This window comes from Trachemys scripta, chromosome 1 (assembly GCF_013100865.1).
Source record: "Trachemys scripta elegans isolate TJP31775 chromosome 1, CAS_Tse_1.0, whole genome shotgun sequence".
NCBI classification, from domain to species: Eukaryota; Metazoa; Chordata; order Testudines; family Emydidae; genus Trachemys; species Trachemys scripta.
Genome location: NC_048298.1, coordinates 151,082,985 through 151,110,952, shown reverse-complemented (window position 1 = coordinate 151,110,952; position 27,968 = coordinate 151,082,985). Strand labels below are relative to the sequence as shown.

Below are 27,968 nucleotides of genomic sequence, written 5' to 3'. Positions count from 1 at the left end.
TCATTTGGGTTCTGTTCTTTGAGCCTTTGGATTAGACTTCGGTCCTATTCCCCAGCATTTCTCCACAATGCTGATGTCTAGAAACTTTTTAAATGAAAGTTTAGATTCTCTCAATTCTGGGAGTTGGGGCTTTAGGGAAAGCACCAAATAGTGGGAGATTTGCCATAAAATCATGAGCTGCCAATGCTGTGTTGGAGGCTGCTCTGATTGGCACTGTGAGTGTGTAAAAAGGAGCAGCATGCCACAAGTGAAGGCTGATGCCTCGCTACTAGCTGCCTTGGCATAGGAGCCAAGTGCCACTGGAGGCTGGCAACACCTTTCAGCAGAAAGGCCAATACACACTACAGCTCCCAGCACGCACCGCGCCAGAGGGTCGGGACTACATCTCCCATCATGTACTGCGCCAGCGGGTCGGGACTACATCTCCCATCATGCACTGCGCCGGATTAGCCGCGGGGTTGGTTAGAAACCGGCGACTTCCTGGCCGCGGTGCACGCTGGGAGTTGTAGTCCCGGGGGCGGGGCGGGCCAGTAGCAAGGTAGACGGGCCACGGAAGCGGGCGGCGGAGCTGGGGGCCGCGAGCCGGGCAGGATGGACAAGCTCAAGCGGGTTCTGAACGGGCAGGACGCGGAGGAGCAGGGCGGCCTAGGCGAGGTAACGAGCCTCCTCTCCCCCTCTGGCCCTTCCTGCTGGTCGGGCCGCCGCGGCTTGTCGCTCTGCGGGCCCGCTCCGGCCCGTGCCCTGCTGCGAGCCCGGCTGGGCGGGGGGCGGCGAACCCCGCGGGAGCCCCGCCGCGGCCAGCCCGGGAACGCAAAGTTCAGTGACCGCTCTGGCGAGGGGAGCGGTGCCCGGCCAGTCAGCCCCGCCCTGCCCCCGGGGAGCCGGGCCTGGGCCGGGCAGCTGGGCATTGCAGCACGCTCCCATGGGCTGGGCAGCGAGCCCTGGTCGGACATGGGAGCTTTACAGGGTCGCTCGCCACCTAGTCCGGTGGTTCTCAGCCAGGGATACCTGTACCTCTGGGGGTACGCAGGTCTTCTGGGGGTACATCAGCTCCTCTAGATATTTGCCTAGTTTTACAACAGGCTACAGAAAAAGCACTAGCAAAGTCAGTACAAACTCCAAATTTCCCCATACAATGACTTGTTTATACAGCTCTATATACTGAAATGTAATATATTTATATTCCAAGTGATTTATAATTACTTGGTAAAAATGAGAAGGTAAGCAACGTTTCACTAACAGTGTGCTGTGACGATTTTGTATTTGTAGGTCTGATTTTGTAAATAAGTGGTTTTTAAGTTAGGTGAATCTTGGGGGTACACAAATCAGACGTCTGAAAGGGATATATAGTCTGGAAAGGTTGAGAGCCACTGACGTAGGGTATGCCATCACTGCAGCGTAACCCCGGGCTCAGACTCAAGCCTACCTCCCGTTCTGGCCACACAGACGTTGTGCTAACCAGGGTCAGAGCTCATGTTGTAAACAAATGTTATCTATATATCAATAACTTTAAACATTGTCAGAGTGTTTAAAGGGAAAGAATTTTAGCCACCCAGTGTATCTCTCACTGTTTGTGCTCTTTGTTGACTCACTGCATTTCTTTCCTCTTAGACAATGTAAATCAGTTCCACCTTGGTTTATGGTTTTGTTTTCAGGTTCTGAGTGCTACATTGTTTGGGTTTCAGACACTGCAGGGGAATGGTTATTTGTTTTAAACAAATTGTTTTGTTTTTACAAAAATAGTGTAAACATTTTTGTTCTTGGATTTTATAAAAAGCTACTTCCCGTAAAGCTTAAATCTTGAGCCAAATTTGATGCCATGCAACTTTTAAAATAAAGTATCAGAGGGGTAGCCGTGTTAGTCTGAATCTGTAAAAAAGCAACAGAGGGTCCTGTGGCACCTTGAAGACTAACAGAAGTACTGGGAGCATAAGCTTTCGTGGGTAAGAACCTCACTTCTTCAGATGCAAGTAATGGAAATCTCCAGAGGCAGGTATAAATCAGTATGGAGATAACGAGGTTAGTTCAATCAGGGAGGGTGAGGTGCTCTGCTAGCAGTTGAGGTGTGAATACCAAGGTTGAAGTGTTCTCCTACATATATACATATATATATATGGCAATATACAAAAACCTGTAGGAGAACACTTCAACCTCCCTGGCCACACAATAGCAGATGTAAAGGTAGCCATCTTACAGCAAAAAAACTTCAGGACCAGACTCCAAAGAGAAACTGCTGAGCTCCAGTTCATTTGCAAATTTGACACCATCAGATCAGGATTAAACAAAGACTGTGAATGGCTATCCAACTACAGAAACAGTTTCTCCTCCCTTGGTGTTCACACCTCAACTGCTAGCAGAGCACCTCACCCTCCCTGATTGAACTAACCTCGTTATCTCCATACTGATTTATACCTGCCTCTGGAGATTTCCATTACTTGCACCTGAAGAAGTGAGGTTCTTACCCACGAAAGCTTATGCTCCCAATACTTCTGTTAGTCTTCAAGGTGCCACAGGACCCTCTGTTGCTTTTTACAGATTCAGACTAACACGGCTACCCCTCTGATACTAGTCTGATATCATGTATTTAAACGATTTCCAACTGAATGCATGAAAACAACTTCATAGTCCCATCGAACTTCTTTCCCTCACCTTCATCCCATGTGTCTAAAACTAAATACGCTCTAGTGTGTAAGGGCTAACATCCTCACGTATTCATCAATTCTAGAGTTCAGTAACTTTTTGCTGTTCAGTGTATCCAACTGGATGTTTGTGGGTCGGTAGGAAATATGTTGCAAGGACTTCACTCTGACTAGATGGATGAAATAGCAGCATTATAGTTCTGTTCTATTTAGATGAATGCAACATAGAAAACGAATTGTGGTGCTTTTAATAAACTGCTTTTTCTCTGAAAATTTGAATGGAATCTGCCTGATTCACTTCCAGTGAATATCGAAATTAAGGGTTGTAGAGGGGAAACTGATAATTAATAACTGAGAGGATGGCTACATTACAAGTGCTGTAGCGTCACAGTTATGGTGCTGCAACTTCACTGCTGCTGTGTTCTTGTGTAGACACTTGTTACGGAGATGGACCGGGTTTTTCCATCACTGTAGTAAATCCACCCCCACAAAAGGCAACAGCTAATTCTATGGAAGAATCTTGTCGACCTAGCAGCTTTTGCACTAGACTTAGGTCGGCTTAACTACGTTTTTCAGGTGTGTGAATTTTTTTTTTTTTTTTTCAAACCTGAGTGAGGTAGTTAGGTTGTCCTAAGTTTTAGGTGTAGGACCAGGCCTTAATGTGGAGGTGAAGAACCTATGCTCGCTGAGGTGGATATGTGTCTGCTAATAAAAGAACAGGAAAGGTTAGATATGTAGGTACAAATATACCAGAATGAGCAAACTATATAGTATTGTGGCAAGCTATTCGCTTATTGTAGGTGTCTAGGACTTGATAGGAGCCTCATTCTGTAGGTAATAACATATGGCGCTCATTTACTTCAGTGGGAATTCTTCTTGCAGTGTGTTTTCAAAACTGAGCTCTGTTAGCAGTATTGCTATTGTATATGGATTCATTTTTTTTTTTATTATTTGTATGTTCTAGTGGAATATTTTTCAGATAGTGCTTAAGCTGCTGATGGAAATAGAGCTATAAAGTTTGTTTTGTTAAGTTGTGACACAAGTTGATGTGCTAAAACAGGGATTCTCAAACTGGGGGTTGTGACCCCTCAGGGGGTTGCAAGGTTATTACATGGGGGTCGCGAGCTGTCAGCCTCCACCCCAAATACTGTTTCACCTCCTGCATTTATAATAGGGTTAAATATAAAAATGTACATTTTTAATTTGAGGGGGGTCACACTCAGAGGCTTGCTGTGTGGAAAGGGGTCACCAGTACAAAAGTTTGAGAATCACTGTGTTAAAGGATATGTGTCTTTATTTGTGTTTGGCTTCCAGATAGTTGATACAACTTCATTAAGCTGGGGCACGAGAGTGAAAGGGTTCATCGCTTGTTTTGCCCTAGGAGTTCTGTGCTCTGTCCTGGTAAGTTCTTCTCTGTCAACTTCTGCTCTAGGAGGAGGCTTGCGTTTCAAGCGCTGCAATTACTTTTTATAGCACCCAAAAGCGGATAACAAAATGATGTACAAACTGGCCCCAGTTCTGCTAGCTACTTGGGATTTTGAGCAGGCATCTGGATTGGGAAGGGAAAACTTTGAAATGCAGCTATAAAATTAAACTAAACATAAATTAAAAATCAAGAAGATGATCAGTTCACTTCCTCTTTGATTTGTGGAGGACTGGGTGATGTGTGGATCAATATGCAACTTGTATGGAACATGATTCTCAAGTACCAGGAGGAATGATGTGTGGTTGGTTATGTGGGATGGGACTGGTAAACTAGTGTTATGGTTCAGGAAGGGAATGGAATTCAGGCCAGGCAGGAGGACTGAGCCAGGCAATACCAAGGATTCATCTACATAGGCAAATTGAGGGATTGTGTGGTAACATGATTTAATCAGTCTACAAAGGTCAGATCAAATTGTTATAATAGAGACAGAAGGCGCACTTGTTATGAACACAGTCCCTGACATGGTAAAACTGGCCTTGTAGATGGAACTACATCCTTCTGTACTATATCCATGTATCGGATAGTCCTACTTTTGTTTAAAGAATAAGATTTGCACAAATATGGCAAAATTGCCCATTTGTGCAGAAATTGATTTCAGTTTCGGGGATTGTCCCATCCCTGATGAAAGCAAAAAATTTCAAACCCTTTTTATAAAAAAGGAAACTGGGTTCTATCAGCAAGTGTAATGCTCTGATCACTATAAAGAATGTGAACAAACACAAACCAACTTTTGTAACTGCCATTCAGGTTTACATTTTGTAGTGCTTCTTCAGTGCTACTAAAAACACTGTTTTGGGGCTATTTTTGTTGCAACATGAAACAATTTTTATCCAGTTAGTCTATAAAATCATGACTGGTGTAGAGAAAGTAGATAAGGAAGTGTTTACTATTTCTCATAACACAAGAACTGGGAGTCACCAAATGAAATTACTAGGTAGCAGGTTTAAAACAAACAAAAGGAAGTATTTCTTCACACAACACACAGTCAACCTGTGGAACTCCTTGCTAGAGGATGTTGTGAAGGCCAAGACCATAACAGGGTTAAAAAAAAAAAAAACTAGATAAATTCATGGAGGATGGGTCCATAAATGGCTATTAGCCAGGACGGGCAGGAATGGTGTCCCTAGCCTCTGTTTGCCAGAAGCTGGGAATGAGTGACAGGGGATGGATCACTTGATTACCTGTTCTGTTCATTCCTTCTGGGGCACCTGGCACTGGCCACTGTCAGAAGTCTGGATGCTGGGCTAGATGGACTTTGGTCTGACCCAGTATGGTTGTTCTTATGTTCTATTATCTTCCTTTTTCAGGGTACTTGCCTGCTATGGGTGCCAAGGAGAGGACTAGTTCTCTTTGCAGTATTTTACACTCTGGGGAATATTGCATCCCTTGGAAGGTAACATTTCTGTAAATCAGCTACCTGATACAAAGGCAGAAAATGGGAACAGAATGAGGGTGTGTGAATGTATACATGCTTGTCTGAGTGGTAGAAATGATGGGATGTGAGGCTGATTGTTCACTTCTATGTACGGATCTCTAAAATTCAGAAGTAATAGAAGAGGAACAAACATGACTGATTTTAAACAGTCCAGTTCTTGGGAAACGAAACAGTTTCAACTGGTATTTTGTCTTTATTGTTTGAATCAAATATTGTCTGGATATACTTGCTGAAATAAGAGGAATCAAATCTCATGCTTCCTGCAGAGGTCAGGAAGACATCTACATAACTTATGTATTGTTTGGTGCATCATTGTGGCTTTCTACACTTTCCTCTGAACCATCAGCTATTAGTCCATGCTGGAGGCGTATCTGTGTAGCTAGTCTCACTAGCCTCACAAGAGACCCTGGCCATCATTGGGAAGAGGTCTTCATTGAGCTATTTACAATGTGCAGCTGACATAAAAACAAACAAGATTTTAGAATATGTAAGGAATGGGGTGGCAAATAATATGGAGACTGCTATAATGCCATTACATAGATCAAAGGTGCAGCGTCATCTGTGATGCTGTGTGCCATGGTGGTCACCCCATCTCAAACAGCATATTACAGAATTCGATCTAGAACACTTGGTTTTTTTAAGGTGGGACATGAGTTGATATGTTCAAGGATATGTGGGTCCTTAATTTTTTTTTTAACCTGGACTTTGCAATATTTATCATGTAAAGATTTCTTTTTAATTTAAGAAGAGCTATGAGAATGATCTAAACCATGGAAAAACTCAAGATTGAAGATTGAAAAGATTGGAATTATTTACCTTAGAAAGAGGGAATGTGATACAAGTACTAAGTAATGAATTTTCTAGGCAGGTTAGCGCGGGAAAGCCTGTTCTCCTTGTCTCGTAACATAAGAATCAGAGGACACTTGAGTAAAATTAAAAGTTGGGAAATTCAAAGCCAATAAAAGGAAGTACTTTTTCATGCAGTGTGTAATTTGACTGTGTAACTCATTGCCATGTGACTGGGAGGGAGGAGAGACTAGTGAGACTCCCATCATCCCTGGCATGCAGTAGAATTAAGCATGCCAATGGCTATGTGGCTGTCCTTGGTACTTGCCATCTGGCTGATCTTCACAGGAATACTCTACTTGACTACTTCTCTCTTGTCATCAGTGGCTGGCTTGGGATCGCTTTCTTCTCTCTCCCACCACCTCATCTCCTCCATTATACTGTATCTTGGGCTGCTCTTGACTGAAGCAGTGGCAGCATATTGTCAGCAACAGGGTGGAGGAGAGGAGTCATCTTAGAACCAGAGAGAAAAAGGGTACATTAGCTGGACCAAACAAGCTAAGATTAAAAAAAAAAAAAAAAAAAAAAAAAAAAATGAAAATTTGATCAATTTAATCTGAGCCTCACTGTTCTACAAAGTCAGCCGAGTCTGATGGCACTTTAAGACTGTGTCTAGCACGTTGGTAGGAAGTGAACTCATTGACTTGTCTGTGTAAATGCAGTCCAGGTATCTCAGGGATCACTTTCATCAAATCAGAATGGAGACCTGGGATGGGACCCATTGACCTCCACCAAACTTGTCCCTATATCCCTTTTGGAATGTTTGGACTCCATCTTTGTTCAAATCCAGATTACAAATGTCAGCAATTGCTTCTTCCCAAGACTCTTAGTTTGTTTGGTGCCCAGTTCTTGGTATGTATCTTCCCCATTGTCAGTAGGATACTGATTTTTATTTTATAGTACTGCCTGGCTGTCTTTGCTATACGGATAGCATCAATCACCATAATAACATAGGCACTGGTATCTAGTATAGTAGTGACCCTCTATGACAGAACGTCAATTTATGACAGCACAGTAAGCATGCTTGATTAGGGCATCTTACAATCTAATTTTGTTGCTGTATGTACATGTTTTATGTGTCTGTATTATGTTGTTTTGCTTGTTACAGCACTTTTTTCCTTATGGGACCTATGAGACAATTGAAAAGAATGTTTGAGCCTACTCGTTTGATAGCTACTATTGTTATGCTAGTAAGTATCAAAGGATCTTGTTTTAACTAGTCTCAATTCAGTGCAAAATTCCAGTACAAAGTCATCAATACTGCTTTGATCTAGTTACGTTTCACTGTGCTGCTTTTATTCCTGTTCTTATAGCACTGGAGATCTATATAGTTATAGAGAACACTGGAAAAGACAGGTCCCCTGTTCTGAAGAGCATAGCCTAAATCAGGGCAATACAGGGGACAGTGGTTTAAGTATGTGAAGAAGTAGAATCATCATCACTGAGGGGATTGATAGGTGTTGCTGAGGTCACACACACACACCCACCCCCGAAAGAAGATGTGAAGGTCATAAGAAGTGTCATAACCGTGCCGCTCCTATTTTTTTAGTAGATGTAGGTTGTAGGCATTACAGATGCCTGAAGTGGATGGATCATTTTAAAATAAATAAAGTAGTAGCTAAAAAAGTACCTGAACATTTTTCATAATCTCAATTGATATGAACTGGGTAGCTGTGTGATACCCCAGGGCTGCTGTTTTAGTGATTTCAACAGGAAACAGATTCATGGCATGTTTAGAGACGGGCAAATCAGAGCTGCAGCCAGAGACAGAGAGCAGCTAGAAAGTTCTATAGTTCTATTTAGATAAGAAAGTGAAGTAGTATACTTGAATGTGTACACTAACTAATAAAATTATCCTGGGAAAAAGTAGGAACCTATAGAAATTGCCACAAACTGTGGAAGCCTTCTGCTGTTCCTTGACTGCAGCTGTGATCTTCCTTTTGTGATGTTAGCCAGCTTGCTGCTTTATTTTGTATTCAAAAATAGTATACATAGGGCATTTTAAATAGCAGTTTTTACATTGGATCAGGTAAAATATTGCATTTCCCTTCAGTCTTCCTTTATATTTGCAAAAAATAAATATATTTTAACTGTGGAGTAATCTCTATTTTAACTGAAATTCTCTGTTCTCTTCTAGTTGTGTCTCATACTAACATTGTGTTCTGCTTTCTGGGTGAGTATTTGGATCTTGTATATAGCCAGTGCACATTAACAAATATATATGCTCATTATTTGATTGCATTATTGTCTGTTTTCTTCTTTCAGTGGCACAACAAGGGGCTTGCTCTCATCTTCTGCATTTTGCAATTTTTTGCCTTGGCATGGTAGGTAACTACTTTCTCCCCCCCACCCCCCAATAGGGGCAGGTGTAGCATCTGAATTCAATGGGTATGCTATCCTAAACTCTTCTAGGAGATGGATTTTGAGTTATAGTCAAGGGACCACCAGCCATCTGCAGCAGCACCCTTTCCCCTGGCACTGCAACCGTTATCCTGGCCTGGTGCAGAGGGGGGGTTCTGGAGAGGGGTGGGAGAGTGCGAGCCTGCACCACAATAGCAGCTCCTGGGCCTGGCTGCAGTTTCAGGCATTTCAACCTGGCACACAGGGCTGCAGCGTCACTTGGGTTTGGCACCATTGGTTTGATTTCTGTGGGTGCATGAACCCCTGCTAAAGCTGCCTCTGCGTCCCCCACCCAGTAACTTGGATTAAAATTAGCTTTAGTTGATAGACTGTCAGAGGACTCTGAAGTTGTATGAATTATGGTAGGGGAGTTCTCCCTTTCGTCTCGCCACCCAAACACGAACCACCTAGCCCAGGGGTTGGCAACCTTTCAGAAGTGGTGTTCCAAGTCTTCATTTATTCACTCTAATTTAAGGTTTCGCGTGCCGGTAATACATTTTAACGTTTTTAGAAGGTCTCTTTCTATAAGTCTATATTCTATAACTAAACTATTGTATGTAAAGTAAACAAGGTTTTCAAAATGTTTAAGAAGCATCATTTAAAATTAAATTAAAATGCTGATCTTACGGCACTAGCCTGCTCAGCTCGCTGCTAACCTGGGGTTCTGTTCACCTAGGCCGGCAGCGGGCTGAGTAGAGCCTGCGGCCGGGACCCCAGACCTGGGGGTGGGTGTTCCAGGGTCAGGGCAGAGGGCTGGGGGATGGGGTTCAGGGCAGAGGGCTGGTGGGTGTGTGTGTGGGGGGGGGGGGGGGGGGGGTTCAGGGCAGAGGGCTGGGGGGTGTGGGGGGTGCAGGGCAGAAGGCTGGAGTGCTCAGCTCGTGGGGGTGCTCCCAGTCCCCTACGGAGCTGTGTGCACGCTGCCGCACTTCCCCCTCCCTCTCGCTAGGGCCATCAGCTGATTGGCGCAGGGAAGGAGAGAAGGAGAGGCTGGAAAGCACCATGCAGGGGGAAGAAGCAGGGGAGGGGGAAAGCTTGGCTGCTGCAGAACCAAGCTTCTGCCTCCTGCCCCCGCAGGGGAGAGCGGGGGGGCTGAGAGGGGCTGGGGGCCGGGACTGCGTCAGGGGAGCTGCGTGCCACTCAAAATTGGCTCGCGTGCCGTAGGTTGCTGACCCCTGACCTAGTCAAATTAATCCTAATAACCTGATCTTCATGAGTGACTGTCCTACAAGCCATTTGAGATCAGATGGCTTGTCCCTGCTCTCTGCTCCAGAGTTCTACTTGGAATGGGCTGGGGGAAGAGCACTTCTACTGCAGAATCTCTCTCACTGGGACTCCCTCCCAGAGTCTCTCTTGCTCTTTTTGGAACCAGCAGCAAGGTTCCCTTGTTTGGATCAGTTTGCCTTTGCCCATTCAGCCCTTCCTTTTACACTAGCTCTTCCTTTCTGGATTATATTGTTCTTGCCTGTTCTCTTTACTTTGTGTGGTTTAGATCAGGATTGCTTAGGGCCAGTTTCCTTTTCATTATTATTACTTTTGTACAGCTTCCCAGGTTCATTGCTACAGATGCTATAGAAAAAGAAGGTTGACTAGGTGTCCTTATTCAAGTCACCCAGTACATCACTAGCCAGATGACCAATCCTACTTGCCCCAGTGCTTGGTGCATGTAGGGTTTCAGAGAGAGGAAGATTATTATTAATAAACATTTTTATAGCAAGCCATAGCTTTACTGTGGCACTTCATGGATTCAACAGTTGTTTTCAGGAGGATGGCTGAGGAGGGGCTTGCATGCCTTTCCACTGCTTGAACTGGAGTTTTGTCTTTATGTACACTTGGCCCAGGTCTACACTAGCGGGGGGGTCGACCTAAGATACGCAACTTCAGCTACACGAATAGCGTAGCTGAAGTCGGGGTATCTTGGGTTGACTTACCTGGCCATGAGGACGGCGGTGAATCAACTGCTGCCGCTCCCCCGTCGACTCCGCTTCTGCCTCTCGCGAGCTGGAGATCTGCAGTCGACGGGAAGCACGATCGGGGATCGATTTTTATCGCGTCTACACTAGATGCGATAAATTGACCCCTGATAGATCGATCACTACCCGCCGATCCGGCAGGTAGTGAAGACCTGCCCTGAGACACTTCTGTGTCTGTTTCAGTGTGGTGTCGGGAGGAGTTTAAAGTAATCTGAAGTGAATGGTAACTCAATTTTTTTAATGTTCTCTTCCTCTCTTAGGTACAGCATTTCTTTCATACCGTTTGCAAGGTAAGCTTGATTTTTTTTTTCCTTATTATATTAGTGAATATCTATTAAACACTATCTTACAGTTAACTCCCCCATAAACTGTATGACCTTAAAATGGTTATGTGCTGCCATTTTTTCTGAATGACCTTAGAGTTGATTACAAACTAAACACCTAAGAATTTTTTACCCATGACTGAAATGCAGCTGTTTCTGGGGTGGGGCATGACAGCAGGGGGTTAGGAGTTCTTACCATCCCCTTCCTTTCTTTTTTCCCCTCCTCCCAGTAAACTTTTTAGGAAACATCAGAGGTTCCAGCATGTTTGCTGGCTTTTTTGCTGAAACTCACCCACTACTTTTTTTTTTTTTTTTTTCAAATGTTGTATGCACTGAAAGGCACACTGCATTCCGAGGCATGTAACCTATAAAGTGCATGAGACTGTATGAATATGCTGTCAAATAAATCTCACAAGTTATTAAACTCCGCCATATTCTCACACTGCCGCCCTCCAGAACATTGATTACAAGCTTGTCCTGTCAGTTGCCAAATCCACCCAGGTCCCTTGTGACAAACTCAATGGTCTTCACACCTGCAGAAATATCCCATGCTGCCCAATGAAATGTAGGCATGTCACTTGAGGGAGATGTCCTTTTGTCCTCTGACTGCAGAGGTGTTAACTACCTGCTTCATCTTGAATGATCTCGTGCAACATGTCCTAGCTCCTATGCTTACTAATCTGTTCTACCTTGTACTTAGGGCACGTCTACACTTAAAACGCTGCATCGGCACAGCTGCAGCACTTTAATGAAGACACTCTAAGCCGATGGAAGAGAGCTCTCCCACCGGTGTAGTTAATCCACCTTTCTGAGAGGCAGTAGCTATGTTGGCAGGAGAAGCTCTCCTGTTGACCTAACCCCTGTGTAGAAAGCGCTAGGTTGGTGGATTTTTCACACCCCTGAGTGACGTAGTTATACCAATATAAGTCTGTAGTGCAGACCTGAACTTAATCTCAGTGAACTAAAGCCACTTTACCCCTGAATGAGAGCATCCACATAGGTGTGTTTAGCATGTTTTCATTTCTGTGCATTTACTTCGCACCTTTAGTTGATTTGCCGTAACTTTACTGAGTATTCCCAAGTAGTCAAGTCCTTAGCTATGTGGTACATGGTCTGCAATGGAATCCTAAGAATTGCCTTTTGAAAACATAAGCAATAATCCAAAATACTACAGATGAACAATGGAGCTAAACTAGCTGTCCTGTGGGAACCTTAATTTAGATTTTCTTGTATGCATTTAAGATTTCTTTTAATACTTCTTTTAACAAACGTGTGTCCAATTCTGGCATCTTCTTTTCCCCCACTTTCCTGCTCTCCACCCGCCCCCCTACCCAAACCAAGTACATAGATGCATCTCCCATTTAAACGAAACTGAAAGTTGTCTCCACTATGTACATGTCATCACACAGATTGCATGCACATATGTTATGCAGGGGGAATGCTGCAGCCTTACATATGGAAATGTACACTGTGCAGGAATAAATGTCTGTCTTCAAGCAGCATATCTTGGTTACTGCAATGAAATATTTGGGGAATCAGCCCAGTCATGTCAGTATTTCTCTCTCTCCACAGGGATGCTGTGAAGAAATGCTTTACTGTTTGTCTGTCATAACAGGTATATGTGCTGTTTTGTGACACTCTAGGAAGTACAGTGGAATTATGCTAACCGTTTTGTATGTACCTTCCTACTTGTGTCTTAAATATATGCCTTGCAGCTTGTAGTGGGAGGCTTGTATTAAAATCCAGCATATGTGGTTACTTGTAAACAATGATAGTCAGTCAGAATAGTGAAGTGGTGCTTTCTGTAACATTTAGCCCAGCTGGACTGACATCTAGAATTCAGTTTTGTTTTGTTTTAGATAAATTACACAAATCATGCAGAGTGAAACAAAAATAACATTTAAAGAGACACTGTTAGCCTAAAAATAATAGAGTAGATCCTCCACTGGTGTAAAACAGCACAGCTCGCTTGTCTTCAATGGAATTATGTCAATTTACACCAGCTGAGGATCTGTTGCATAATAAGACACCAAATCTGCACTTTCTGACCTCCACCTAGCTTTGAAATAACTTTTAAAACCCTAATGTCTCACCATTTAGATTTGTGTTTAATTTTTTCACTGGACAATGAAACTCCCCTGATCCATTCTTACTTCCTGGCTCTCTTGTAAGAGCTCAGTGCTGCATGGTGGGATTTATAACACCACCAGGGAAGGTTTCAGTCTAAATGGGAAAACTGTTTTGGCTGAATATTTTTGAAAGTTTCATTTCTTTACCCAACTACTAAAGTTTGGGTTTAAACTACTGACAGTGTCTCTGTAAAATAACTCAAAAAGAGCATTGATCACCACGGGAAAAGTGCTAGGAATTCAGTGCAACCAAGGTAAATTAAGAGGCCCTTTACCTGCTACGGACCTGATTTCTGCAGCAGCTAGCAGTATCACAGGGCAGGGAGCTGCATTTCTCACATCAGGTTAGGTGCCCATCCTGTTCCCAGCTGTAGTATGGGAGAAGGACAACCCAGGACTTGGTAGGTAAGCAAAGGAAAAACTGAGCTTGTTAGTTTTCTGGGCACAGATTCTATCAGAGATTCTTTCTAAATGGTCCATGTGTTTTACTTCAAAGTAGGAAAGCATTTCTATACACCCTTTAAAATAAAAAAATCCTCTACAGAGGGTGGCAGAATTAGTGTTAAAAAAGGAAGAGACACTGTTCTTCTGACTTCCCTCTCTCATCGGTTCATAACATTTGTCACTTCTCTGTACAGAGGTGAGAGATCGTTAAATCCCTCTGCGGTTCAAATATCACTCTGTGGACCAGAAGAAATGCACAAGTGTACGATCTTCAAGTGTCTATATTCTGAGAAGAGTGATAGTAAGCTGTACTTGCTATTGCTAAGGAAATGTATGCAGGATTAAACTGCCAACTTTCAGCAAATTCTACCTAGTGGCTGGGATCTTTATGATGCCAACAAGTTCCAAGACCACCTTAGCATCCTCTTTCTCTGAATCCTTAGCCAAATTCTTGTGTGAGCTCAACACAGTCATCTGGCTCCAAGTTGTACAGTGGCTCATTGGCAAACTTGGTATAAGTTCAGCCCTTGGACACTCTTGTGCTGTGTGGGACACTGCTTTACCACTTCTCCTTTTAATGCAACCTTACCTTACTGGTACAAAGGCTTATCTTTCACATTATGGGCTGGGACCAAGGTCTGGGAAGATGATGATCAGTGAGGCTTTGTAGACGAGTGTTTGCAAAATCTTGGTGTTTTTTGCAGGGTTCATCCTTTGTTCTTTAAGGCCCTACCTGCCTCCCAAAGACTACCACATCAGGGAGCCCGGTCACAACTTGTAACCTAGGGGCAAATGTGGTTCCGATTTGTAGCATAGCTAGGACCTTACCCATGGCTCATAACCAAACCAGGCCAGCAACAAAACAGTGCATCAGTCGCAAAAATCAGTCTGATTTTTCTCAGATTCTAATAAACTTTCTGGATGCCATGAGTTATTTAAAAAACAAAAACCAAACCTTTTTGTCCTTCAGTCGTTCTAGATAGCTTAGTGCATTCCATTGTCACAGGATCCTTTTCAAAGCCCATCATCCAGTTTAACAAGATATCTATGGGCTTCTTGTGGCTAAAGTTACTTCCTTAGAAATCCATTAGGAACAGAACAGACCTTAAAAATATGCCCCAGCTATGCTTGGAAGTATGGGAGAGCTATAGAGAACAGGTTCCTCCATAAAATAATCTGTTTGTGAATGAAAAGGAATGGGGAATTAACATTGAAATTAATATGCTGATGCCATTATTTTTTCCACCCTTTTTCCTTGAAAGGAAGGAGCAGTGAAGGACCCAAGAGACACTTTCCTGTTTGTACCCCCATGGTTTTTAAAATCCGATGTCATGATGCCTTAAAGCAGTAGCTTCCCTGGGCCACCTAGGTTTTAACAAATAGCATTCATCTCTCTCCTTCCTCAGGAATAGAGGCTCTGGGCAGATGCCCTGATCTGTTGTCTTATTCTGTGTGGCAGTCCTGTTGGGTGGAGACACTGGAACATTCCTCTAACAACCACCTTGCTGCCATCTTCTATATGCACACCAGCTCTCCAGGGGTCCTGGCCACAAGCTATTACTGAACTATTCCACTTCCACCATGAAAGCAATTCTGGCTTCAGCTCTAAGCTACTAAGGTCCTGAAGCTGCTGTACCCCCACCTGAGGTCTAGATCCTAGGGGCTGGAGGGGTGCAGAAGTGCGACTACTGACTTTTCCAACCACCGTAGCCTCCCACTTTGAGCCAGAATCTATACACAACTGTAACCTCTGACTGTCTTGTGGTCTCTAGTTACTGGGAAGTGTGTTGCTGAGCAGGCAGCCTCTCAGGGTTGAAGCAGACTCCCTTACGCACTGAGAGAGGCAGCAGCAGACACTCATGAAATATCCGTCGGGGGGTGGCAAGTGTAATCTTGTAGGCTCTGTTCAGTTAGGGTCCCCCTCCCAAGTCATCTGTGAGTGGAGAGCTTGGGGAAAACTCGGGACAATTGCCCCGTTCACATTGTCTCCTGCTGCTGTTCTTGAAGCTGCTGCTTGACTAGTCATTTTGTAACTCTGTTGAATACCACGTTCCCCCCCCGCCCCCCTTTGGAGATGATGAAATCCCACTTTTCGCATGATTTGCAGACAGGTGGACACCAGTCATTGTCCAGCAATTGAGTTTTCTCTGGGGAGAGGCTTCTAATTTGCTTTCAGGCTGCAACAAAGCCTAACTCTGTTTACACACATACAAAGCCTTGTCCATCTCTCACAAACGCATCACATTTGGTTTGGGCAGTTTGGCCTCCTTTGACTTCTTTGTTATTTCAGCTGCTTCTGAGCTCTGATTTCCAGGGAGCTGCCTTTTTTTAATATGGCTCCCTGGTTTATTATGCCTCCTTAAGGCTGCGTGATATAGTGGTTAAAGCAGAAAGCTGGGAGTTTTGGGGTTTTTTTCCCTGGCTAGGGCAAGTCACTTAACCTGTGTGCCTCCGTGTAACTGGGAATTGAGCTACCTCCCAGTCTGTATCCTGCCAAAGGATCCTATCCAGGTTTTTTGTAAGAGTCTTTGCAATGTTTACAAAATGCCTCTGTAAGAGGCAATTAGAAAATCTATCCCTTAATGCCTTGCTCAAGCCCAAGTTTATTTTAGCACTAGCATCTCTGTGGGAATTCTCAGAAAACTCTATGTAAGTAGCATATGCTTCTTTTCCCCAAAAAAGTGCTGTTAACCAAGTCCATCATTGTAGGAGCATAAGCAATTAAATCCTACCATGCTGGATTGTTTGTTCCTGTACTTCAGATCACTCATTCCTTGACCTTCACTGCCTTCGTAAAGGGCTAGCACTTGCACTGGAATGTTGCACCAGAGCACACAGCTTTCTAACCCAATCAGGAGCACCAGAATCAAACCTCAGTTTTATACACTGGATAGAACTTTTGTGTCTGCATATTAGCTACTTAGAACCTTCCTGCTAACTTTTTGGCAGAATGGTTAATTTTATAAATAGGGAATTTACGGTTTGGAGCTGTACAGTAATTTGTTGCCAACACACAGATTGTCTTGGTGTCTTAAATTTCAGATCCACAAGCTAATTACAGCTCTTGAGTCAATAAGTTTAGTAAACTGTATTTCATGTAGGGTTGTTGAATGTCCTTAATGGAGGGAGGTACGAGAGGCGGACTCAGAACTTTGAAAGAAAGGGGAGGGCAGAGGGAATGGAGACATAATAACCACTTGAGTGACAATAGTGTTCATATTATCCTCCGGCATTGCAAAAATTTTCCATGAATGAATCATACTCTTGTGGTTGGGGGCTAACTGGGTAGGAAAGACTCCACCCAGACTGTCTCCAATATGAGAAACACTCAGGTTTGTGGGTTTACCTCCAAATGGCTTTGCCTAATAAAACCACTTCATTCTACTGAAACAAAGGCTTGTGACTTCTACTTGCTCCTTGCTCTGCAGCTCCTCTGTTCAGATTGCTGCTATGTTTGATTGCAACTGAACACTTGCCTTGTTACTGAAATATGTTGCATTCCCATATTTGTGCCTGTAATTAACCTGTCCTCTTTGTATGCCTGCGTATTACAGTAGTCACTGTATTCTACCTGCCTTGCATACACAGCTCATCCACTCTGGTATCAAACAATATAATAGTGTAGTTAATGTGGAAATAATGAAACTGGACAGAAGAATACATTCCATGTGAACTCATTTGCACTGAAAAGGCAGTTATTTTTGTTGTTAAACAAGCTTCCTTGTGTTTTCTGTTCTGATGGCTGGTTATCTATCGATGGGTGGGTAGGTAGGTGTCTTAAAGCCACCAGATACCTGTATACAATTCCTCACATTCAAAACCTTTCTGCTGAGTGTGTAGTACATCAGGAACACATAGAAAATAGTCTTTCATTCATTTTAAAAATAAATCATGTGTTGGATCTCGAAGCTTCTTCCCCTTGCCAAGCTCCTTCCTAATTTTACAGAGCACACAACCACAAGGGCTGAGATTTTTCAAAGAAGCTTAAGGGGCACATGGGTACCAAACTCAGTGGGATATGAGTATCTAGCTCCCTTCGGCAGGCTTGAAAGTCTCAGACCAGCTTGTCTTTCATTTGCTAAAGCTGCAGTACATGTTAATGCAATGCTACTTTAACCAAAAAAGGCCTTAAAATGCAATTCTAGCCTGGAAAATAACTTTTTAAAAAAAGAAACAAACAATGCCTGACTTGTCAGATTTGGTAGGAATAGAAATTAGAAAAACCTTTTCACCTGTAAAGAAAGCACATTGGTTCTGGAGTGTCTGGGGCACACTATATATGAAAGCCTATATGCAATTTTTAATCCCTCTTCTGAGTGGAACCTGACTTTAATGACACATAATGAAGTGCACTTTGAATACTGACACTGCCTGAGGCTTTTTTAGTGATAACAGCATTTTAGAAAAAGAAACAAAATATCCAATCTTGTTAATAATTTTATTACTATTGAATATTAAAGACAAGTTGGATGGGCAATCTTGAAACCCAAGGAAGTGTGTTTTGTACTCTGCACCAGGTCTTAGATACAGAAAATATCTTGTGAAAATTACTTTTCAAATTTCACATGATGTTGCTATGGATATTCCTGGAGAATACAGCAAAGCTGTCAGAATTCTGTGCTGCATCTTGGGGCAGGTTTCATTCAGGGAATTGAAGCTCTGTGCCAGATTTGTGTAAATTGGGAGCAGATTGCGTCTATCTTATCTTTAATGCAGATGTATGACCCGCTGTTCCCAGCATGCAGTTTACTATGGTCCACATTTTTCTATTAAAAATGGTGGCCATAAACTGCACTGTAGAACTCTGGGGGGGGGGAACTCATTTGGCCAGCCTTCATGTACCAAGAGATGACACTTTCTTGTATGTGATTGCAATCTGTCATTTTAACCAGTTTAATTTCTAAAAATAGTTTGCAGTCAGTTCATTTGCCTTATTTTCATCGGGTTAATACCTCCTTTTCAAGATCAACACCATTGGTATCTGTAATATGCTTGTTATAGGTTCTAAAAACTATTCAGTAAAAATTTTTTTGTCCTAAATGCAAATGCGTACATGTTAAGACCATAGTAAATCTTAACCAGATTGTGAAGGGAAGCACAGCCGTTAAATATGGGGCTATTCCATTTTTAAAATCTCGTGCCGAGCTTTGAAATGTAATGTGATTTTTTTAAAAAATAGCTTTATCAACTGAGGGAGTTTTGTAAAACAAACAAACATTTTGTGAAATTCTCCACTACAATAACTGTTTTGTATTATAAGCTGCTTTTGGACCTTTTATATATATCCTGGTTGCTTTGTCTGACTTCGTAATTGTTCAGTAAATGTTTTTTAACTTATTGCAAAAAAATTTCTGTAATGAAGCTAGATCCTAAGACGTGTGAACATCATTGTTTTTCAATAAAGTTGACACTGCAGTAAATGATCTGTTGCTTCTCAATTGCTTTTAATTTTTAATTTAAATGATGCAGAGTTTTCAGGTGAAACTGCAAGTGAAGTTAAGTAGTCCATAGAAAATAGAATAGTACAAAAGGGCTTCTTTTATTTTAAATTCAGCTGGTTTTTTCTCTTGGTGTGAAATAGGGGAAGATCAGGTGAGGAGCTATAGAGTGAATATAGACCTGGGAGCCAGGAACACTTGGTCTAATCCTGTCTCTGACACTGTCTTTCTCTGATCTTGGTCAAGTCCCTTGATCAAAAAGGAGACCGTTTTTGAAAATGTTGATATGCCCTCATTTTTTGTGCTGCTTGTAGTTACTCACGCTCCTAAAGAATTGTATGCAATTCTTTAGAATAAAAGGAACAGTTACATGTCTGGTCACACCCACAATGTGCTAGGCTCTATTCTATATAGGTTCTTATACTGCATACTGTAGTATGAGTGCCTTTCAGTAGTGCATTAAGTAAGATGGCTAATATGTTGTGTGTGTTCTCTCATCTCTCCCCAGGGGGAGAATTGTGTACAGTAAAGTGTTTTGTTTATGTTGACTAATATATGCTGGTTAGCATACCTGTGTAGTATTCTGATAATACTATCTGCAACATGTATTCCAAGTATTTAAGTGTATATATTATTAAGCATCAGTATAGAAGTTATAGAGGCCAAATTGGCCTGTATCTTTTGTTATAGTCCTGTACACACATGCTAAGTATCCCATAACACCTTGAAGTGAGCTTGGGCTTGAGTAGATAAGAAAACTGTCAGTATCAGTACATACAATTATTTCCTCACGGCAACAGGAAAGGCATTACCCACAGAAACCTAGAAGGTGTCTTCATGCCTCTTAGTACCTGGAATGCATGTGCTCAAAAGAAAGATACGGGTGCATAATGATCTGGATGCGTGGGTTCAGAACAAAAGATAAACTGGTACATCATGGTGCCAGAAACAAACAAGGTAAACAGTGATTGATTAAATTCAGTTTCAGGTGACAAATGTACTACCTTTTTTACCAGTAAAAAAGGTAGTGTATAAAAAGATGGCTTTAGGGATGTAACTTCTTGGAGCACACCTGTGTAAGGTGAATGTAACATCATTGCACGGGACTGCTGTTCAGAGACTGGTATATAGAACCTTTTTCCTGTACCGCTTTAATAAACCTGATTGACATTGATTATTGGGTCTCTTGAGTATATTTCACAACAAACCACCGTGTGCTCAAGCAAGTGACTATACAATTGATCCACATTTAGGATTTTTAATATATACACATGTGGCTATGTTAGAGAAGGTAATGTCAAAGAAAAACACCTTGTACTTACAGCAGAAGGTGGTGAGGTTTGTGATGGCCCTTAGTTCCTGGAGGAATTCATTCCACAGTCTTTGGCCAGCCCTTGAACGTTGGTAACTGGAATTCCCGTGCTGTGGGAAATTCTGAAATTTAAAAAAAATATTTTTTTTTTCCAAAATGAACAAAAAATGGAAATTTCTTGCAGTACACAAACTCTGTTATTTGGTTTCAACATTTTCAAAATGTTTGAGGGTCCCTGCGGTGCCAGGAGCCCTGGGAGCTGGGTTGAGGAGCTAGAAGCTCTGGCAGTCGCCACTCTGGGACAATCAGCCTGGAAGACTGCCCTGGAGCCAAGGAGCCTGCAAACCCCAGCTCTCTATATCCCTCTAGGCAGGCTGCCCAAGGAGCAGGGGAGCTGGAGAGCTGAGAACAATTTTTCCAGTGGAAAATCAGAGATTTCCAACAGCATTGACATTTTTCTGCAGAAAATGTTGATTTGTCCAGAAAGTGAATTTTTCTTGTTGGAGAATCAGACAGCAAGGACCCAAACAACTCTGTCTTCAAGTGTTATCTCAATACACATGAAGACTCAGGCCTAAAGTCTAATCTAGGAACTGTCTATCAAGTTCCTAGATTAAGTACAGAAGGGTCCAATAGGATCATCTAGTCTGATTTCCTAAATAACACAGTCCAGAGAACATCACCAAGCGATTCCTACATCAAGCCTATGATGTCTGGTTGAGCAAGAGCATGTCTTTTGGAAATGTATCTAGTCTTGATGTCAAGACTTTGAGCGATGGGGAATCAAACACATCCCTAGGTAAGTTTGTTTCAATGGTTAATTACCCTCACTGTTAATTTGCTCATGTCTAGCCTTCAATTTATCTAGCTTCAGCTTCCAGTCAGATCTTTTTTATGCTTTAAGTTCTGGGGCAGAGACTGTGTCCCCTTTTTATAGGTGGTGGGCTGGTAGCATATTTCCCATTGGGGATGAGAGACTCAGAAAAGTGATTTGCCTCTTTCCCCAACTCCCTCTGTCTCTTTCCCCCCCCCCTTTTTTTTTTGTTAAGATTTTGATTTGCTTGGGGGGAATTCCCTGCGGTGTGAGAAATTCAGTGTCAGGGAGAGGTTAGGATCTGAGAGGGTTTAATTTCTGTGTGCACCTTCCTCATTGTTCCAGTCTGTGTAGCAGCAGCTCGAGGTTTAGTGTATGATGGTGATTGCCCATCCAACAAGAACAGGAGACGCTTAAGAAATAGGTTTCTGTTCCTTTTTTCTTTCTACTTCCAGGAGACCTTATCATGTGAGAGAGTGAGTGAATACACTGAGACCTGGAGCAGTTGCTGTAGGTGTGACTGAGGGGAAGATTTGGAATGGGGATATTTTAGTTGTCCTTTTGGCAGCCTGCTGGAGGTGCTCTCTCAGGCAGCTGGATGAAGGGGTAGCTTTGAGGGCTTGGGCTTTTGATTTTTGTAGCAAGCATGGGACAATGATTACATAGTAGAAGTAAAGTGGATAGGAGTTGTAGGCTGGAGCAGATGTTTCAAGGCTGTCCCAGTGACTGTCTTAGCTATCTCTCCGGGTGACAGGATTGTAGGGGGACAAAAGCTCTGGTTTTCTTTCATGCTTTTTAGTGCAAGGTTGGAGGTTAAGGTACCTACTATACACTATTTATTGAAAACTGACGCCCTCAACTTTGCAAGTTGACACCTAGATGATGGATGCTGCTGGGCCTATTTTGCATGGTCATCTCTGGCTTAGTCTTTGGTGCAGGATAAAACAAAGGTGCGGGAAGTGCACCTGTGATTGCATTTGGGTTTAAATGTACAAGAGCTCCTACCTACATCCTCCTATCTCCCCAGACTGCATCTAATACAATATTGTCCACCTTGCCTTTCCAGGATGTGGATCCCGCACCTATAGGAAGCATCATGAGGTGGATTCTCTTCCACTGGTGCTAAACCACCCTCAGCACCTGTTAATTCTCTACTTCCTGCCTGAACAGGATCTGACTCTTATGAGGAGGGCATTTTCCAAAGCTTCTAAGTCTGCCATCTATGGGATGGGGACAAGAGGTAAAAATGATTATTTTTCAAAAATGATGCTCTCCTGCCAAATCCTATTTGCTTTGAATAGGATTTGGGGGACTCGGTCCTTCTGCAAAATCAGGCCACTTCAATTTAGGTGCCCCACATATGGTTTAGTGCCTTAACTATATCCAAAATCTCAACTCCTCTTTCCCAGTGTAAAAGATCCCACCTACTTCCACTTCTCAGAAGGCTCTGAAATGTAAGGGTTTAAAAAAAAGAGTCCAAAGTAATTTTTAATCTCTTTTCCTCAGCTTCCCCACTGTAACAGTGGGGCAATAATATCAATCCACCACCCAAGCAAGGTTGTGGAGACATTCATGATTGTTTTAGAGCTTGGAGATCCCCGAAGAAGCTAAAGAAGGGGGGGGGGGAGTACAATAATTACCTTACAAAAAATTTTTAATCAGTCTAGTCAGATCAGATCTGTTTTCAATTAACTTTTTCCCTCCCAAAATAGAAATAAGTAGTTCCTGTTGCCTATGATCTCCACTGAAATTCCAGACAATCAGGTACCAACAGCACAAGTTGTCTACATATATGCTAGAAACATGGCTGTTTGGCATTGCATAGGAACTAACCCCTTCGTCCCCCACCCTCTCCCCCCAACGGTAATGAAAAGACTAATCTTTCCTAAATCTCTTGTAGTCCAATAATCTCCTAGGGTGCTAGATCCATGATTAAAAACACTGCTGAAAGCAGCTGTCTTATTGTTCTTTTTTTAATTATAACTCCATACTTGGTGGGTGTTGATTTCCTGCTAGTGTCATGGCGAGTGAGGTGTTCAATTTCCCGTGGCTGCGGGGACTGAATGTTCAGAGAGGCTTTACTTATTCAGGTGGTTCAATGGTTACGGGGGAGATGGAAAGAGTGAGTCTCGTTCTCGTGCATTTCATTTTATCAAGAAGGGTTGGCTTTTATTTGCAGGCGTGGGCCTGAAGACAAAAACCAGCTATCAAATGTCAGATGGAGAAGCAAGCCTGGTTAATTATTTTTTTTCCTTCTATGTCTCAGCAGCTGTTGGCCAAAAAGGGTTTGAGTTTAATCAGACAGTCAAAGAAATAATCCAAGCAATGCCTAGGTGAGCATGCTCATTGTTGGAGCTCAGCAAAAAAGAAGTCCTAGTGAATGTCCTTTTTTTTTTTAATTGATTTAGCCTCTTTCCCCTTTCCTGTTTTTCCTGACTTTCTTGGGTCTATTCATTTAAAATTATTCACCAAATAATTATATAAGTACATTTTGGATTTTGGCATTAGCTGTTCACTAGGACTGTCCAATAATTTGACATTTGAGCTGCATTGGTTAGTTTTTGATTGGATGCAAGTCACACGATACTGTTTCTGCTCCCTGGTTGGATGAGTATAACTCCTAGAATTGGGTTTTCAATACAGACTCCAATTTATAAGCTAAATATTAGCTTTTTGTGCATATTCATTGTTTTGCCAAATATCTCTGGTAGTAAATTTGTGCATTGAAGTATTTACAGGAAGTAAATGCAAAAAGTGTATGACTGTCACTCCTGCAGCCCTCCTTTCCCTACGACTTCATAAGGAAGATGGAGTTGACCAGTTTTATGTTTTTAATGATTGGTGAACACAAATAACCAGTGTTCTGTGTTCCTTTACCAAGGAAGCTTCATATAGAAGCAAATACCAGGCTTGGGGCCATTTTCATAGATTTCCAGGGGTGAAAGGGATCTCAGGAGATCATCTAGTCCAATCCCCTGCTCAAAGCAGGACCAATCCCCAACTATTTTTTTTTTTTTTTTTTTTTTGGTCACAGATCTCTAAATGGCCCCCTCAAGGATTGAACTCTCAACCCTGGGTTTAGCAGGCCAATGCGCAAAACCACTGAGCTATTGCTGACCCCCCAAACGGAAATAAGACTCAGCAGAGGTTTGGGAACAGGTCAGGGAGCCAGGAATTCCTACGCTCAGCCTCTGACTCCCCAGCAGCCTGGAAATCCAAAATGAAGGTTTCATTTAAAAAAAAAAAAAAAAAAAAAAAAAAAAATGTGGAAAGACAAAGTTAAATTTCCCCAAACAACCCTGCCTACTAGCTTATTATCTGCTTTCTGGCCTACAACTCATTCCATATGGGCAGTTGGTCATGCAGATGTTTGTGTCTTCCCTGAAAGGCTTTATAAAGTGGGTCTTGGGACATGAAGGTATTGTAAAGCATGAAGAAGCTGGAGCAAGATGAGGCCTGAGATACGGATTTTAAACTGATCATCTCTGGCCTGAGTCTCTGTCTGCTATATTTTTGGCATGCAGCCTAGATAGGTCTTCAGGTGTTTGTTTTTTCCAAACCTAGAATAGTGACCAGTGCAGATCACCACGTTTAGGATGGCCTATCACACTGAGCACGAGTCACTATCTAGTCATTTTAAAAATGAGCCACGTTAGCTCGCATCCAAAAACCCAGCTGACCAATTATTTGAACAAAATGAGCATTTTTGCCATTTCAATAATTCACATAGATTTAGATCCATTTAGTTCCAACTTCGCTGATAAACAATCAAATTATTCATTGGGCAGAGCTATGGTCTGAAACATTTTGGCCTCAAAGCTGTTTTCATGGGATAATGACTGGTGACAAGGGGCTCTAGAACAGAATGGCCAATGTTGTTCTTTGTTCGAAGCATTACTCTTGCCTCCCTTACAGGATGCTGGAGCCCCAATGAGGGGTTGCTGTTGCATCTTTCGATGGCTGTTGTTACATGATGGGAGAGTGAGAAAGTTGCAGGAGGATCAGATACAGAAGAAAAAATGTTCTATTTTTGCCTTGAATGCAGCATTTGCCAAATTTCTAAAAGTTGAGCTCCGCTTCACAAAAATGAAACCGATTACCACCCCACCCAGAAACCTTATGTTGTTAAAGGCCGTCCATCTTAATACAGCCTCATTGCATCCACCGTGGCTTGTCCTTTGGGCCCTTCCAGGGCGGGGGATGTGCCCCACACCTTGGTGTAGATCTTCCTACCATGGCCCTGCAGCTCCTTTCTTATATGCACTGGTGAGCCGTGAAATAATTAACATTGACATTTAAAGTATCATTGCTGGCATCTGAGTTTGATCCCTGAGTTCACTCCTCAGAGCTATTTTTCAGGCTGTCTGCAAACTCAGGCAGACTTGCTAGCTCAGTTACACTCACTCCACAGTTTGATGGATTTGTTGTTGTTTTTATTTTCTGCAACCATAACAGCTGGAGACTAATTTTTAAAAGGTAAAATAAAAGCTGGGACTCTGGAGGCTAACTGAGAGGTTTGTCTGTCCCACTTCAACCCCTCCAACTAGTCAGGGAGGGACACGCCCTGCATTTTGGAAAATGCTGATGATTCAATAACCCCAAAACCCTATTAATTCAGCTATAAGACTGAGATTCTACTTGTGCAAATGTCTGGACAGTTGAGCAACTGAAGTGTATTTCCCTTTGCTGACATTTTCAAATGTGGGTACTAAAAGTTTGGCACCTCAATACATCTTGAGGATCCGTTTAAAGTGCTTGCTATGGAAGTGTTCAGCACCCCCAACTTCTATTGTTTTCAGTGGAAGTGTTGGATGCTGAAGACCTCAGAAAATCAGGCCACTGATTTAGTTGGCCTTTATGGATCTAGGTGCTGGCTCTAGGCATCTGAGTTTGCATTACTGTATGTGGTGCTCACTTTAATATAACACTCCAAAGAAAGTTGCCCAAACTAACTTGCTGCATCCAAAAACAAATCAAAACAAAAAACCAACCCATCCTCCTGCCTCCTGGATTGTTCCAGTGTCACAAATAAGCCTGCTAAACATTAATCAAGTCCATCATCTGCCTGTGACCAGCAAATAACTGGCCTCTAGGGATTCAGCAACAGTATCCCCTACTGCTGTCCTGCTTCCTTCCCTTTCCAACCACTGTGGTCTGTTGTTTTTGTGTGTACAATGATTTCCCTTGAGATCTGAGCAACTTGATGCTGAGAGTTTGGATCTGATTTTCAGAGGTGCAGCTGCCAATCAGTGGGACTGATGGGCAGTCAGTGTCTCTGAACATCAAGTCTCGTGTCGTCGTCTTTATCCGTCAAAGGAACATGCCAAACTACAGCTGTAGAAATAATACTGTCCTTATGTGGCTGGGTCACCACTGCTGCAGGTCCCCAACTTTGACACTCCTGAGTTCTGAGTAACTGAATTCCTAACATTAAGGTTGCATCTCAATCATGTTTGCATTTCATCTCCTTGGCGTGAAATAAGAAAGATACATTTAAAAAATGGCAGGAAATCTGTATGTATTTATTTAGAGCTAGTTGAAAAACTGATGATTTTTCACAAAAACGTCGTATCAATGTTGAATTTTCAAAAGATTTCAACGAGTTTTATTTATTGTATTTTTCCATGTTTATATATAAACAACTAAAAGCCACATGCCCTGTCCTCTAGGTGCTTGTTACAACATTTGACATTGTGCAGTGCGTACAAAAAGAACAACGTATCCTCTTCATGCAGCAGAAACAACCAGCTGAAATATTAATTTAGAAATACCCTGCCCTACACAAATTCACTAACCCCCCATCACCACCCATCTCATCAAAAACCTCCTGGCTTGATTTTCAGAGGGGGCTGAGCACCCCAAAATCCCGTTGACTTCAACACGCATTGCAGAAATCCAGCATGCTGAAAACCAGGATATAGTGGGTAGTATTAATTGCAGGAATGGGCCCGAATACTGCAACTGAGAAAGGAAGCTGACTTCTTGGAACTGACAGGGTAACCTAACTCACTTCTTTATCACAGGAAAGCTAATCAGAAAGTGGTACATTAAGGCTGAAAAGAATCTATAGGAAGCAAAATACTTTACAAAACCAAGGTTTGAAAATAGCAGGGCTAAGTGGCACAGTGGTAAAAACATTGGAGCCTTGTCTAAATTACAGCTTCCTCTGTTGCTACCACTGCTGGGAATTGGGAATCCTAATTTGTTCTAGTGTAAACAAATCTCTCCAGTCTGGTACAGCATGAAATCTTTGCAAGACTGGAGCCCCACTCCTTTGGGGCTAGATTCCAATAACCTCATTCTATGCATGGCTCTACTGGAATCAGGGCCGGCTCTAGCCACCAGCTAAGGAAGCAGGTGCTTGGGGCGGCCAATAGAACGGGGCGGCACTCCGTCCGGTATCAGGGTGGCCCGTCCGGGTCTTTGGCGGGAATTCGGCAGCGAGTGCCTCGGTCCCTCTCTTCCTCTTTGAGTTGCCGCCGAAGAGGAAGAGATGGAGTGAAGAACCTCCGCTGAACTTCTGCCAAAGAGTGGAGCGGCGCGATTGAGCTGCCACCGAAGAGTTGCTTGGGGCGGCAGAAACCCTGGAGCTGGCCCTGACTGGAATCAAAGGGACTACTTGCAGAATGAGGTACTATTCAACACAAAAGGGTGCAAAATCCAGTCCTTTGTGCTTAAGAGCATGACACTGATCAGACTTCTTGTCCTGTAAAGTCTGGTGGACTTTGTAAA

At 42.7% G+C, this 27,968-nt stretch overlaps 1 protein-coding gene across 1 annotated transcript; it reads left to right on the top strand.

Annotated features, from left to right (window-relative positions):
• The first annotated feature begins 517 nt into the window (after positions 1 to 517).
• Positions 518 to 19,095, top strand: SFT2D2 (SFT2 domain containing 2). The gene is made up of 8 exons (XM_034789710.1): positions 518 to 654; positions 3,954 to 4,040; positions 5,433 to 5,518; positions 7,515 to 7,596; positions 8,544 to 8,579; positions 8,672 to 8,730; positions 11,037 to 11,066; positions 12,672 to 19,095. The coding sequence occupies exons 1-8, from the start codon at positions 592 to 594 to the stop codon at positions 12,709 to 12,711; spliced, it is 483 nt and encodes a 160-aa protein (XP_034645601.1). The 5' UTR covers positions 518 to 591; the 3' UTR covers positions 12,712 to 19,095.
• The last annotated feature ends 8,873 nt before the right edge of the window (positions 19,096 to 27,968 follow it).